The 15,170-nt window shown below is 41.1% G+C and overlaps 1 protein-coding gene across 4 annotated transcripts in view; it reads right to left on the bottom strand.

Moving 5' to 3' along the window:
- Window positions 1–7,616: 7,616 nt before the first annotated feature.
- The window catches only part of ZC3H12C (zinc finger CCCH-type containing 12C), a 78,583-nt gene continuing 71,029 nt past the window's right edge, over window positions 7,617–15,170 (bottom strand). For all 4 annotated transcript variants that reach the window (XM_055273030.2, XM_055273032.2, XM_055273034.2 and 1 more), the window contains exon 6: window positions 7,617–15,088. In XM_055273030.2, coding sequence (XP_055129005.1) covers window positions 13,692–15,088 — 1,397 coding nt within the window. In that variant the 3' untranslated portion in view covers window positions 7,617–13,691. The remainder of the gene's footprint in view (window positions 15,089–15,170) is intronic.

The raw sequence follows: 15,170 nt of genomic DNA, 5'->3' as shown, positions 1-15,170 counted from the left end.
TGGGGCTAGTGGATTTTAATGACTTGTCATTGAAGTGTAAAAGTACAAACATTTGCAGGTTAGGGAACCGTGTGATGAATGCCAGTGGATTCAGGAAAAGGCCAGAGCAGAGTGTGCATCCCTGCAGACATCCCTAGTACTTTTCTCAGGCCCTAGCCCTCCCTCCAAGGTCAGCACCGTCTCAGACTCTAATAGGTAGGTATGTTTTATCTGGCTTGCACTTTATATAATTGACATCATTCAGTAGGTACTATGTGTCATGTCTGCTTTCTTTTACTCCACAAATGCAATGAATTCCTAAAAATGTCTCTCCTCTGATCACCCTTGTTGTTGACCACACATCCTTCACTCCAGCCTCTGTGAGTGGGCTGCCTGCTGCACACCCCGCCTCCCACCTGCAACAAGTTTTTGCAACTTCCTGGCACAGTGTGGCTGTTCCAGTAGAGCCAGTCCCCTCTAGGACTTTCCCATCTCCGGGGCTTCCTTCAGGCCTCCCACCCCCATCAGAAGGGGTTTCCCTTCTTCCCTCTGCCCATTTCCATCAGTCAGAGCAGGTGAGGCTCTACCACCCACCCCACAAGGCTTACACCTTAGAGGCCCATGCCTTGCTCTCTGTTCATTTGGGGGCATGTTGCTCTGCACAGTCCCTCAGGGACCTGGATTTCCCTACACCAGGAGGAACATATGACCTCTTAGGCACCATGTCAGGGAGACAGAGGCTGGAGAACCCCACAGGGCTGTTCACCGCCTGGGCTTGGGAATGACACCTGTCTCTTCTGCCAATATTTCATGGTCAGAACTAGTCATGTAGCGAGTTCTCTTGGCTACAAGGGGGATGGGAAAGGCAGGAGAGCAAAGGGAAGATTTGGTGAACATCCCTGTTGCTGCCACAGTGCTCAGATTAACTCCGTCTCCAGCGCCAGATTGTTCCATCATCCCCTCTGCCCTTGGGCTCTCATGTGCTCCCTCTCCCTCCCGTTATTCTACGGTATCTGTATCTTGCACACCAGTGGTCTTCCAGGGGACATGTCTGGGGACGTTTGTGATTGCTGAGATTTGGGTGTGTGTGTGGCACTGACATCTAGCAGGGATAGGCCTGGGATGCTGGAAAACATCCTATAATGCACAGGACAGCCCTCCCAACACAAAGCATGGCCCAGTCCTAAGCATCAGTAGCAGCATGGCCAGAGCCCTGTAGTCCAGGGTGCCATTTCACCTGGCGTAGGTCTTGCCTACTCCTGCTGAATTGCAACTCTGGGGAAAACAATCATGGTGGCCTAAAGCCAGGCTTGGTGACGGACTGTGGCCTGCTGCCCTGGCCCCTTCAGTGGGCCTGATGACTCCAGGAGAAATGCAGGACAGAAGTGACCAGGTAATAGAGCAGTGGCAGAGAAAAAAAGGTCATCTGAGTGTTATTTGTAATGGCTTCACCAGCCTTAAAAATATAGCAGATAGTCTGGGTGCAGTGGCTTATGCCTGTGATCCCAGCACTTTGGGAGGCAGAGGCAGAGGCAGAAGGATCGCTTGAGACTAGGAGTTGGAGACCAGTCTGAGCATCATAGTGGGACACTTTCTCTACAGAAAAATAAATTGGCTGGGCTGGTAGCATGTACCTGTAGTCCCAGCTATGTAGGAGACTGGGGTGGGAGGATCACTTGAGTCGAGGAGTTTGCAGCTGCAGTGAGCTGTGATTGTGCCGCTGCGCTCCAGCCTGGGTGACAGAGCAAGAACTTTTCTAGTATCTATAGATACAGATATACATCTATTAATAGCAGATGGCAAGCCAAGTAGAGCTTCTCACCTGGAGTGCTCCTCCCTCCATGTAGACTGGGCACTGGGCTGCATCGCCACCTCTGAGAGGAGCTAGCAGGTCCTGAGGGTGTACACTCAGGCCTGTTGCACCCTGTACCCACTATTTCTTCATCAGTGCCTGTTTTTTAGTTGATGGTTGAACCAAGCTGTGGGTAACCCACATTAGCAAGCTTGAGTTATCACCCTTCACTGTCCTCACAGTGGGCTGACTCCTGTGGTCTGGCTGTGCCTAGCATTGGTTTGAGATGAGTCGCATTATAAGGCCAACTCTGCCATTTTCTGCTGCATGACTTTGGGCAAATCATTTAGCCTCCCTGGATTTTAATTCTGAAACCTGTAAAAGAATGATTTGCTCTCTGTAACATAGATATTTTATTTTATTCCTCCCCAAATACATAGAATCTGTAGATGCTCAGAACTCATCTTCAGTTCCTTCTGGTTTAATTAAATGCAGCAATGCTATTCATATGTCCTGTTACCCTGGACAGCCTGCTTACCTGGCCTTGAGGGATGGTTGTCAAAAGTTTTCCTAAAGGCAGAAATGAAGAGACTCGGTACAAGTTCTGAGAAACCTCAGCCCATGGCAATGAGGAACAGGATTACCCGAGAGAATTACCATTCTCCTATTCATTCATTCAATAAGTTGTCGTGTTGTTGTTGTTTGCGACAGGGGCTGGCTCTGTCACCCTGGCTGGAGTACCGTGGCAAGATCTCAGCTCACTGCAACCTCCACCTCTCAGGCTTAAACCATTCTCTCACCTCAGCCTCCCGAGGAGCTGGGACTACAGGTGTGTGCCACCACACCCGGCTAGTTTTGTATTTTCAGTAGAGACGGGGTTTTGCCATGTTGCCCAGGCTGGTCTCAAACTCCTTAGGAGTTCAAGGAGCACAAGCTGTGGCCTGACAATCCCCTTCTAACTTCCTGCTAGGCCTCCAGAGCCTGGCATTGCTCAATCCTTGTAATCCTTGATTAAAATATTCCCTGCGCCACCCCTCTCACCGCTTGGCGTTTCCTGCTACCAATCTGGAAAACGGTATCACAAGTCTGTATATTAAGTTGTGAGAGAGATGGAGAAGGATCTTTTAAAGTCAGTTGCCATCTTCCTCTTTCCCCATCTGCCTACACTCCTGACAGGGTGATCGCAATGTCCCCAGGCACCCCGTGGCTGGGGGGAGCAGGAGGCAGAGTTGAGAATGCTTACCTTTTTGGATGACTCAGGGCCAGGAGATGATGGGGTGTGGAAGGCAGGAGCCAGGAGGGGTACTGCCTGGATGGGCTCTGGGGTTTGTAAAAGCTGGTGCTAGGCCGGACACGGTGGCTCACACCTGTAATCCCAGTACCTTGGGAGGCTGAGGCGGGCAGATCACTTGAGGTCAGGAGTTTGAGACTAGCCTGGCCAACATGGTGAAACCCTGTCGCTACTAAAAATACAAAAATTGGCTGGGTGTGGTGGTGCGCACCTGTGGTCCCAGCTACTTTCTTGAACCCGGGAGGCAGAGGGTGCAGTGAGCCGAGGTCGTGCCACTGCACTCCAGCCTTGGCAACACAGTGAGACTCTGCCTCAAAAAAAAAAAAAGAAAAAGAAAAAGAAGAAAAGGCTGGTGCTGGTGCACCCTCACCCGCACCCGCCTTGGCCCAGGGGCCTCCTGTAGTCCCCACTCCCGCCTCTCCCACTGCTTCCCACCTCCCTTCAATGTAGGCAATGAAGTTGAGCTTGGACTACAACAAGCATCTTGCTCCAATCCTCCTTGTCTAATTTGCAGAGTTTTAACGTGTATTGCATTCACTATGGCACAATGTGCTTTGTCCTTGTCTTGTTAATTTGGCAACATACAGAGCAAACCCATAAATCTCCTCCAGAGTTTACTGAATAGCTTTTCATGTAGTTACCAAATTGTATTTGCCATCTCCCTCAATCTTTTCACATGCATATTTGAAAGAATTATTCAAATGAATGATAATTACATCCTTGGAAAGTGGAGAGCAGTGGGGAGAGGGCTTTGAAGGCTGAGACAGAAAGCCTCACCTCTGGCAGGCCCCCACCCCCACCCCAGGGGCTTAAGGGGGACCCTCTGCGCACTGACACCCACCCACCCAGATCTCTGGACAAGAGCAGGAAGTGCATTTAAACATTGTACTTGCCATTATTTCAGTGCTCTGTTCCTCACTGAGTTCTCCTGGGGAATTAGGAACGGAATCTGTTTGGTTGCCCAATTAAACTTTCCCATTTTTAATCTCATGGTGAATTTGTGCAAAATACAAAGCACGGGGAAATGCCAGTGGCAGCTGCTTCAGCATAAAAGGTGTTGTGTTTGCAGTGGGCATTGTCAGGAGTCTGAAAGCTAAATAGGCCTTCTCTAAAAACACCCTAGAACGTCCCTGAGCATGATTGGAAACATTAGAAATAAATGTACTGCCTTTTACTCTCCAGGGCTACAAAGAATGCTAGAGGGGAGACAAGAGTCCAGACTCTGAAATAACCTCCTTTGGACACAGAAGCTACCACTGTTGCTTATCAGAGGCAGCGGGCCCTGGGTTTTTCTGGGGCCTTAAGCAGTGAACCCTGGTCAGCTGGCTTGAGTCCCAACCCAAGCCCATCACCACAAGCCTCAAGACGGGAAGATCTCAGTGAAACCTTTCCTCTAATCCAAGTGACATCGTTGTCGCAGGTGTTTGTACATGAAAGCAGAGTGATGAAGCTGTGTGGGTCCACGGAAGAAGTAAAAATACAGCACGAGTTCATATTTTTCCTAGTCTCTCCCTGTTCCCAGGTAAAGTTATAGCATGTTCAAGGATGTTCATTTATAGCATAACTGGTTTCATTCCTCAGACCTAACTTTGTGTAGAATAACTCATACCAAAGGTGACTAAGGGCCCCTTCCTAGCACTGCCTTGCAGCACACTGAAGTGGGAAAAAGAATTCTGAAAGCATGCATAGTGGGAATTGAATCATGAGGTTGTCTTTGAATAAGTGCTTTTAGCTTGAGTCTTAGTTTCCTCATTTGTAAAATAGGGATAATGCTTGTTTCATAGGATTTTAATTTATGTAAATATATAGTACTGGACCCTCAGATGTGAGTATTCTTCCTGCTAGCCTTATCTCTCCAACTTAGGAAGCAGCAGTTGTAAACCAGAAAGGAATGCTTAAGGGAAAAACAGTTGTCCAATGTCATCTGACATCTCCCCAGAAATGTACATCGTCCACCTGAGACCACACAGCAGCTATTGCTCTGTCCAGGTTGGCTCTGTAGTTTCTTATGGTAAGGGACCGACATTCCTTTTCACTTAGGTCAGGGCTGTGTGCGGTGGGGAAGAGATGCAGACAGGTTTGCGGGGCGCCACCTTCAGGAGTAAAAGTGGAGTGCAGGGGATGTTAGTGATGCCGTCGGAAAACTGCTTAACTGTGAGATTCTGAAACCGTTTTGTAATCATCATTTGTTATTCCACTTTCCCTATTACAATGCAGATACAGAGAAAAATCCTTAAACCAAGAAGAGCTGAGTGATGGGAGTAGCAAGGAAGTGGGTTCTAAGAACTCTTTGAAGGTTAAAATACCCCTCCTGAAATAGACCTCACCATTGAATATATCAAATTACGTTGGTTGTTAGAATTCAAACTCTTCCACAGCATAACTATAGAGATAGGGAAGGCTCCATTGAGAACACCTCAAAATTACTATGCATCTAAATACCCCTAGTTATTTACATTATAATGGCTGTCACTTATTGAACACACACTATGGATTTGCATGTTCAAAGGGTTTTACTTGTTTCAACTCATTTAGTCTTAACAACCCTAGGAAATGGGGGCAATTATTACTCTGTTTAGTAATTTGCCAATCTGCTACATGTATGATGTGTGGAGCTGGGTGTGTACTCTTAACCCAAGGCCGATGACTGCACCTAGAGGGGAATACATTTTTTTAAAGGTTATTTTAAAAATCTTTAAAAAGGAAAACCTTTAAAATGTTAAAAAAATTTAAAAATCCTTTAAAAACACAAAAATGAAAACCATTAACTCTAAAACAGCAACAGAGGCTGAGGTGCAAAGGCTAACAAATAAGGATGTTTAACTAACGAGAAGCCCAACTGCAGGCGTTTTGTTTTGTTTTGAATAAATTCACTATCATAGTTGCTTTTTACCAAACTCCCCTTCTCACATGCCACTTCATTCATCAATGAGTATTAACCCATTCTTCTTACCCAGTGGTATAGGTGGAGAAGAAATAAAGTCCTTATCCCAGGTAACACTGTTGCCTAATAGAATATTCTCCTGGATTCCTGGCTCAGCCTGTGGAAGTACCTGGGGAACTCTCACACCTAATGCTTATTTCGAATATGCTGACTCCTCTGTCCACAATCAAACATCAATAATCAAATCTGCTGGCAGAGCCAAAATAAATGGTCTAAATCCATAAGCTCGCAGTTACACAGCTTAAAGTAATCAAGTGGGGGAAAAAAAGAATACTTAACAATGCAAATAGAAATTTTAGGGAAAAAGATGAAAAGCAAAGGTCCAAAAAGCAATGTAGGAAGAGAAACCTGCTCTCTGAAATAGTGGTTCTCACGCAATGACACGGAACGTCCACATGCTAAATCATGAAGATCATGACCATACGGTGACTGCATCGGAAACAGAGTATTTCATTAATAGAAAATTATTAGGACAATTGGGTCAGGAAGACACTGCTGTCTAGAATAGTCGGGATACAGCGAAGATTGCTGTTTTACTTCAGCAAGAACAGGGTGGATGCCGCATTGTATTTGTTTGCATCTGTCCTTGAGTCATCCTTACGCTCACGGTCATCACCATGTAGCTAGTGACAATAAGCCTGTGAGATAGGCATTCTGATCATTTCACAACTGTGTATGAAACAGACTCTGAAGAGAATTTGCCCAAATTTTACATATTGTGTGTCTCATATATATAGTTACCATAGTAATACGTGCAGGACTGAGATTCAAACACAGCCCTGGAGTACCTGACAGCTGTCTGCAATCTCTCCCAATCTGTGCAGGAATTTCACAGAAGCAGAGCATTTCCCCACAATGATCTAAGTTTTCCAGCCTCAACTATTAAAGAGATAAAAATTTCAATTTCTGTTCATTCAAATCTATTCAATTTATTTTTACAAACAAAATGCTTATTCCTGCTGGCTATGTGGGCCTGTACATTCCAGGCCAGCTAAAGAAGTTAACTTGAAGCGGGATGTGTGGACCCTCGTTCTCTGTGCCCCACTACCTGTCAGGGTGTCATGGACATCAGGGCTCAAAGTTTTGTGCATCCTAGTAAATACACCATATGAGTCTTTTTGATACATTTTTTTTTGAGATGGAGTCTCGCTCTGTCACCCAGGCTGGAGTGCAGTGGCACAATCTTGGCTCACTGCAACCTTCTCCTGCCTCAGCCTCCCGAGTAGCTGGGATTACAGGCATGCGCCATGAAGCCCAGCTAATTTTTTTTTGTTTAATTTTTAGTAGAGATGAGGTTTCGCCATGTTGGCCAGGCTGGTCTCGAACTTTTGACCTCAAGTGATCTGCCCGCCTTGGCCTCCCAAAGTGTTGGGATTACAGGTGTGAGCCACTGCGCCCGGCCTTTTCAATACAGTTTAAATCAACTGGCAGCCCTCATAATCAGAAAAGGGGACGTCCATGCCATCTAGCATTATCTTACAAACTCCCTGGACGAGGTCCCTACCAACAATACTCTTAGCCAGACACCTGATGATATTTCAAAAGCACCAGGAACCAACACTATAATGACGGGTTCAGGAAAAAAAAAAACACTCTCATCATGCCTTAAGTTATGTCTAGTTGTCTTTGACATTTAATTTCAATTTTCATAAGAATTAATCATGGCTCTAACATTTACATTGATACTGACCATGTGTTTATCTTACACAATGCTCATAATGTTAGCCACTGAATGCAGGCAAACTAGAGAAGTATGATGCTTTTATTTATTTAGCATCTATGGTGCCATATGAGATCAATTTCTTCATTAAAGAAAAACAAACCAGCATAAGAAAAACGAATTAAAAAAAATTTTTTCTCAGTGGCAGAATCACATAGCTGTTTTGATACAGATTTCCAGTAGGTCTAAAATACTGCTTTGGGAATTGTAAAGATTCCATTACAGAAATACACAGAACAGAGTTTATCAGATGGTTGCACTAAACATCCTTTGCCTTACTTTTCCTATAAGAAAAGTTCGCAGGATCAAATAAAAAATTCTACTAGCAGCATACGACTCTGGTTTGGGAGGAAAAAACCCTGAAAGGAAAAGATAAAATCAATAACCTGGTACACTTGCAGTGAAATGCTTTGTCTCTGCAGAAGTTTGCACGTTTGTGAATATTTCGCATAAGGTAAGAAATTTATAATTTCAAAAAAACTTAAGGAATTTGAACACATATTCTTCATAAAAATGAACGATTGCTTTTCAATGCCTTTTTCCCTTGGAACATAAGCTGCTTTAAGAAAGGTGGCAAAAGCTTTAATGAACAACATTTTGTTATTCATCTAAAATACTTGGACAGAAAATTGGCAAATTTGGTACATGGTTCAAGAAGTAAAACGTTACGGATTTTATAAAACTAAGTTAAAACATGCACATTTTCTACTGCCAAATGGCCAATACCTTAAATTGTCTTTAAATCTAAAAGACTAAGGATCTTCGGGGAAAAGCCACTTCTAATACATAACAGTAACACTGCAACAGGAGTAATAAGTAAGTTAACAAAGTATTAAGGAAAAACGAAGTAACCACTTAAAAAACAATAAACATTGTTAAAACCTAGAGTTGCATTCCCATTTTAAAAGAAAGTTTAACTATTTAAGTGGATAATGATGTTCATGCTGTTTAAATGTTCTTATGAAAATGATTATTGATGCAACACCCGGTATAAAGCACTGTGAATGAACATGCTCAGCAGCGTGTACTTTCAATGAATTCAAAATTACATATGATCATATGAAGAACATCATTCACCAAGGACAGTCCCAAGGCATCTAAAAATCCTAAAGATCTGGACAAAGTAGCGATACATTTTATTTCTTATAAAGAGTTACATTGTAACATGCCACTCACATTACAGCTACAATTATACTAGTCACAATTTTTAATCTTACAGAATAAAGCTATAGCATGGGAAATTACAATATATTTATCTTCTTTAAAATCATTTTTAAAGAATGGCAGATATGTCATTTATTAGAAGCCAAAACCAACAGAAAAATGTAACTGGTAAATGCAGCCAAAATGTATTTGTGGCTAATGAAATGCTGCAACAGATTTTTTTTGGTCCATGAGACTTTTAAAAAACAAAAGGTTGGTAAGGGATTCCCATTTATCAATAGAAATGAGAAGTTCATGAAAAAAATTCAATACATATTAAAACATTTTAACAGAGTGCTTTTTTTGTGGCTAAACACAAGAAATATCTCTAATAAATAATGGGTGTAAACAGGTAAAAAAACTCAAATGAATTAAGATGCTTTAATATGAATGTCTAACAATCCTCTTTTGAAGGACATCAAAAACCACCAGATTTTCTTTTAATGTCAACTGAAATGCAATTATGATTTCTTCTATTAACATATACTAGGATTTACTGCTTGAGATCAGCAAACTATGGGCCACAGGCCCAATCTGACCGGCTTCCCGTTTCTGTAAATAAAGTTTTATTGGAACACAGCCACACTCATTTACATGTTATCTGTGGCTGTTCTTACGCTATGAAGGCAGAGATGAGTAGTTTTTACAATGGCATTTGAAGTCCATAAGATTCCGGTATTATTTACTATCTGATCCTTTACAGAAAAAGTCAACCCCTGCCCTAGGGGGCTAAGATAGTGTATGTTTCTTTACTTTTATTAACACTCTGTTTTCTCTTATTCTAATGCATGTGTGTAATCCATCTCTTTTTAATATCTCATTTTATTTGTTGTTGTATACCTTGGAAACTTAACTGTTAGCTGAATTACCATCTTTAATATATTTGGAACATAAGCATATGTCCAGCCAGAATCTGTTTGATTTCAGGTCACGTGGGAATTCTCCAGGAGTTAGATGACAATAAAATGGGTGCACTACACACCAACAGAATGGCCAGAAAACTGTACATCTTATTTTATATTGAATAAGGAAGTGGGAGAGCAAAAAGAATAATGAAAACCAAAGATACTTTAAAGTAAATACCATTGTAAATCAGAGGGAAAACAGCTTGAGAGTTTTCAAAACACACACACACACACACACACACACACACCCACACACCCAGAGCCATCCTCCCACCTGTCACAAACTAAGAGCTATAACATAAGCAAAGTATATTTGTTTTATAAATATATTACTGTCGTCTATATACATATAGATACATCCATAAGACATGTTAAATAATTATTTGTATAATCAATACTACTTTAAGTTTTTTGTGTATTTTAAAATTACACATTCTATTAAAAATATCAAAATAATTCTTTTAAAATACCAAGAATAAAACCAGTGAAGAACTGCTTTCCATCCAAGTGGTTCTAAATCTTATCATTGGCCATCCAGACCCCAGACTTGGTTGTTCACCACTCAAAGAAACATAGTTTAAAGTTAGCCATCAGAAGCACTCCCCCCAACCCCCATTTTTTAATACCTCATAACAAATACATATTTGTGTATATAGATATATATAAAATACTCCAGTTATATTACATATTCTCATAAATGAATTTTCATAAAAACACAAAGTTCAAGTTTCCACCAGTATCAAATATATTATACTGGTGTGCATTTCTTCCAAATGTGTAGGTCAATGACAAACTCTTATCAGGATATATAGAGAGATCATAAAAACAAGACTGAAAACGTTTGTATCCCATGCAAGAAAGGAGGAAATACTAAGGGCCAGTATTTGGCCAGCTGGGTACTATTCCCTCTGGACTAAGACACAGAGACAACAGACTGGCTAATTACTGTGTAAAGTACAGTCAACTGTCAATTATTCAGGGGCAAAATACTCCAGTCTGAATCCTTTTTTTTTTCGATCTGTTGACTATTTCTGGCAATTTCACTTATTAACACATCTCTCTGGTTATTTATTAACAAGTCTGGTAAAAGATTTGGTTAGAGAGAAAGTTTTGGCTAAAATGAAGGCTTGTGATCAGCTATGGATTTAATTTAATGATGGACTCCTTTGACTTATTGCTTTAGATAAGTAAGAATTGGCTATACCTAAAGTCTGCCAATTATCTCATTCTACAGCTCTGAACGCAACATTGGTGCTTCAAAAAAAGGGGACAAATTGTCCTCTTCACATAAGAAAACTTCTATTTTTAAACTCATAATTAATTACACTGAAGGATTTAGTGTGGGTAGTTCAGAGCTATTCACTTCAGTAGAGGTGAAGCTGGCTACACTATTTTCCCATAATTTAAAATCCATGAGGCAATGACAAATAGTCAGCTAATAACACAAGAAGGTCAAATTCAAAGTGTCACACACATCTCACTTAAGATCTCATTTAAATAAATGTAGTCAAGTTTGGCAAATGTTCAAATAATTAAAATGGTAAAATGAACAAAATGGAAGCAAAACCTACATGTATAATTTAAAAGAGATTTCATACTAAAAAAAGTCTCAGAATATGACTAAAATAAAAGATATTACACATTTGTAACCCTGTTTTTGGCACTGAGTTAGCCTCTACATTTAAACTTGCTTTATAGTGACCAACCAAATCAAGGAGAACAATTTCACATGTGAGTAGGGTTGCTTTCAGACAGACACCACTCAGAATGGGTTGTGTGGCCTCATCCATATTATTTCTGGGTACAGATGAGTGCCACACTCATTTCAAACACAACAGAAATAATTGTGTAGAATACCACTTTCCTGAATTAAGTTTGCTGAACACGGTTCAGATTATTGGTTATGTCAATATGCACAATGCCTTTTAGAAGCATTTACTGTATACCCAAATCCTACTTCGTGCAACACACAGTGTCACACAAGTAGTGAAAATGTTATCCTAGTCAAAGGTGCTTGGACATTATTTTCAGGCAGCATTTTACCTTTATTTTAAGTTCACACTAGGTAAGTTTTAGGAGAAAGAAAATGCCAATAAATTTATTTAATGTGTTTTAATATATTATATAAAACTAAGACAGACACTTTTATTTATCTAAATTGTTATTTTTATTTTCTAACCTATTCTAGACCTCAATTTTACTTTAAAAATTTGTATTTAAATAAGGGATAAAATGTTGCCCAAAAGTCTAATCATAGTTTACGTACTTGTGTTTTAACTAGATCTACAAATCAAAATAGTTCTTATAGTTAAAAAGATACAATTTGTATCAACAGTAAAAGGTACTTTCTGGTTTTTCAGGGCTTCACTTCAAACTGTAGCATGTAGAATAATCAGAATAGCCAGGGCATCTAAGCAGACTACAGAAAAAGATCTGAATCCGTCTGTTACATGAAGTACAATTCAAAACCTGGACGCAACAGTCAAGTGATGTCAATCACACAACTGTCTGCCACTGACTGCAAAATCTATCTTCTACTCTGCAGAAATGTATTCACCGCTAGCAAAACCCATGACTTTGAAACCAGAAATATCCCTTACTAATACTAGAACAGACCTTAGTCTGTATCTAAAACTACACTATTTGTGGCAAGAGTCTGGCCTTAATAATATAACAGGCCCCCCAAGAAAACTACCTTCAGGAAAATGGAAAATATACAATATCTTACAAAAATTTTAAGTTACCATTTACAACTCCTCCATCACCATTTCTATAGTGCAGTTATCAAGAAATGTTGCATATCCTCAACACATAAACCCACCTCAGGCCAGCCTTGATAAATAGCAGGAAAGCTAGAGTATGTTAAATATAAAAGTTGCATTGTGAATAATTAGATTCATTAAAAACAGGCAAGTGCTGTGAAAGGGTTATTTTATCCAGTATTGTTGTGCCCCAAAACAAAAAGACAGACATATTAAAAATACAGGTTAATGGAAATCTAGGAATTCAATTCCACTTCTACTGTCAAGAAGCACATCATAGCTGGATAACAAAGCTCTAACCTGTAACAGTTACAGCTTTTGCCTTATTCATTTTTAAAAAATGGAAATATTTTTCCATTGATTGCATCTGCTTTCTTTTAAATTGACCGTATTAAATTAATTAATTTCTTAACAGAAAAAAAATCCAAACAAAAATAACACATCGAAAAGTGCCATATTGTAAATCATTCTAATATATATATACTATAACCCATTTCAACATAAAACTGGTAACTTACATTTTGTTTAAAATATAAAGTCAGTGCTGTAGTATATCTTTGTTTCTATAAATAATGATTATAGCACAAAGAAGCCCACTTTCCCCAAATAAAAATAACTTAAAAAGCTGTAAAAGAGTCTAACTAAGCTTGGCTCGAAAAAACAGTTTGCTAGGTCTAGTCAAATGTCCCACATTCTGAAGGTATTGTAATTGCTTGCAATTGATAGACAAACACCAAGTTAATAAAACACAAAACAAGGATAAAAAGTGCTGCATATAAACCCCTGATGCACCAAAGATTAATATCAAAGATCACAGATACATCTATTAAATCAAACTGGAAAAATTTCCAGCCAAGGATATAGCTTTAAAAAGGAAATGTTAAAAAAAAAAAAAAAGTTTAAATGTAAAGCAATCCCGTGATACTTCCACCATGTGGGGCTATACATACAGATTCCATGATACAGTATTTCACATAAATGGATACTATATAACCTCCTTGCTGAGAAGGAGATCACATGTGCTATTGTAGCAAACCTCCCTCAGCATTTGAGCTGAACAAAAAACTACTAAACACCACAAAGATGCATCATCTTTCAATAACCCAGCTGGGATTTCTCCACTAAAATGGCTGCGGCGAGCTGCTGGGCGTCTGTCATGTGAGGATTCCTTTTCATGACAATTCTCACAAGGTCAGGTGGGAAGATGTTGCACAAATTGATATAAATCTTTTCTCGGTTGTCTTGATACCTCGGGGGATCTTGCGGCATTCCACAGTATGGGATCCGCCAGGCTGGCTCCTGCTGCTCAGGGAGGCTCTGGAAAGTGAACTGCTCATAACACGGCTGTGTGGAGTTATCGGGCAAGGAATAAGTCTGCCGGTACCCATAGGCGTCGATCCCATAACCTGGCCTCTCCCAGCTTCCCAGGCCTTCCTGGCGGGAATAAGGCTTTCTTTGTCGTGAAGGAGAACTGTCATAAAGTCGAGAGTCAGAGATGCTGTCTATTCTCGTGGCCACCAAGGACCTCCCTAGGTGTGGTGCCTTAGAGTGTGCTGAACTTGGAGGAGAGGGGTAGTCGCCAGGACAGCTGGACCGGGCGCCCACAGCGGAGTGCTGCAGGTGCAGAGCCAAGTGCGGAAGAGGAGGCTTGTGATGGAACTTTGGTTCTTCGTGACTGTAACTTTGCCCTCTGGTTAAGGGGTCGTGGAAATTCTGCAGGAACGGTTGAGGATTAAGGCGGCTGTGAGGGTGCATGTGTTGACACTTCAAATTCTCCTCTAGCTGTGGGTCGGGCGAGCTGACATAGGACCGGTCATTGTAACCCACGTAGGAGTCACTGCTCCCACAGCTCATGCTCCCTTCACTGCTGCAGTCAGAAGCTACGGAACTTATTCTATAATCTGTGTCTAAGGAGAAACGCCTTTCAGGGCTTCGTGGGCCTGAGAGACTCAGATTTGAGTATGCATTCAACATGGAATAATATCCGATGTCGACAGGTGAGTCACATTTTGGATACTGTTCATAAGGCATTGGCGTTCCATGATTTTTGGTTGCCATCATCATTGAAGGATATTGTCCCTGTGGTCTTTGATCCTGAGGTGGGAAATGAACTCCAGATGGAAGGCCATTGCTTAAAGATGTAGTGCTTTGGGGTTTTGCAGTAGAAGTAGCTGGGATGCTAACTAAGGAAGGTACAGACCTGGTTTCCAATTTGTTTTTGGTGGGAAGCTTTTCTTCTAGGTCTTGGTAGACTTGAGTCCTTATGCTTGGATCTGATTGCCTCTTTGGAGCACCTCGTTTGACATCAGAAGTGCTATCAGCCTTGGTGCTACAAGGAACACTGTTGCTTTTCACCAGTCCTCCTTCGTTTGCAGTTTTGGCTGCCGTATTTCTAGACATGGCACGGAGTTCATCAGCCACTGACCGCTGTGGCTGACTGCCCCTTTCGGGATGGTAATATTTGCACTTGTGTCCATAGGTACACTTCTTTCCTAAGAAGAGTAAAATTAATTAGGCAAAGGAGCATACCATCAGATCCTGAAAACTCAGTTTGGCCCTATGATTTTAACTTGT

The sequence above is a fragment of the Symphalangus syndactylus genome, chromosome 3, assembly GCF_028878055.3.
Source record: "Symphalangus syndactylus isolate Jambi chromosome 3, NHGRI_mSymSyn1-v2.1_pri, whole genome shotgun sequence".
Classification (NCBI taxonomy): Eukaryota; Metazoa; Chordata; class Mammalia; order Primates; family Hylobatidae; genus Symphalangus; species Symphalangus syndactylus.
Note: the sequence above shows the minus strand (reverse complement) of the source record. Positions and strands in the feature narration are given on the sequence as shown.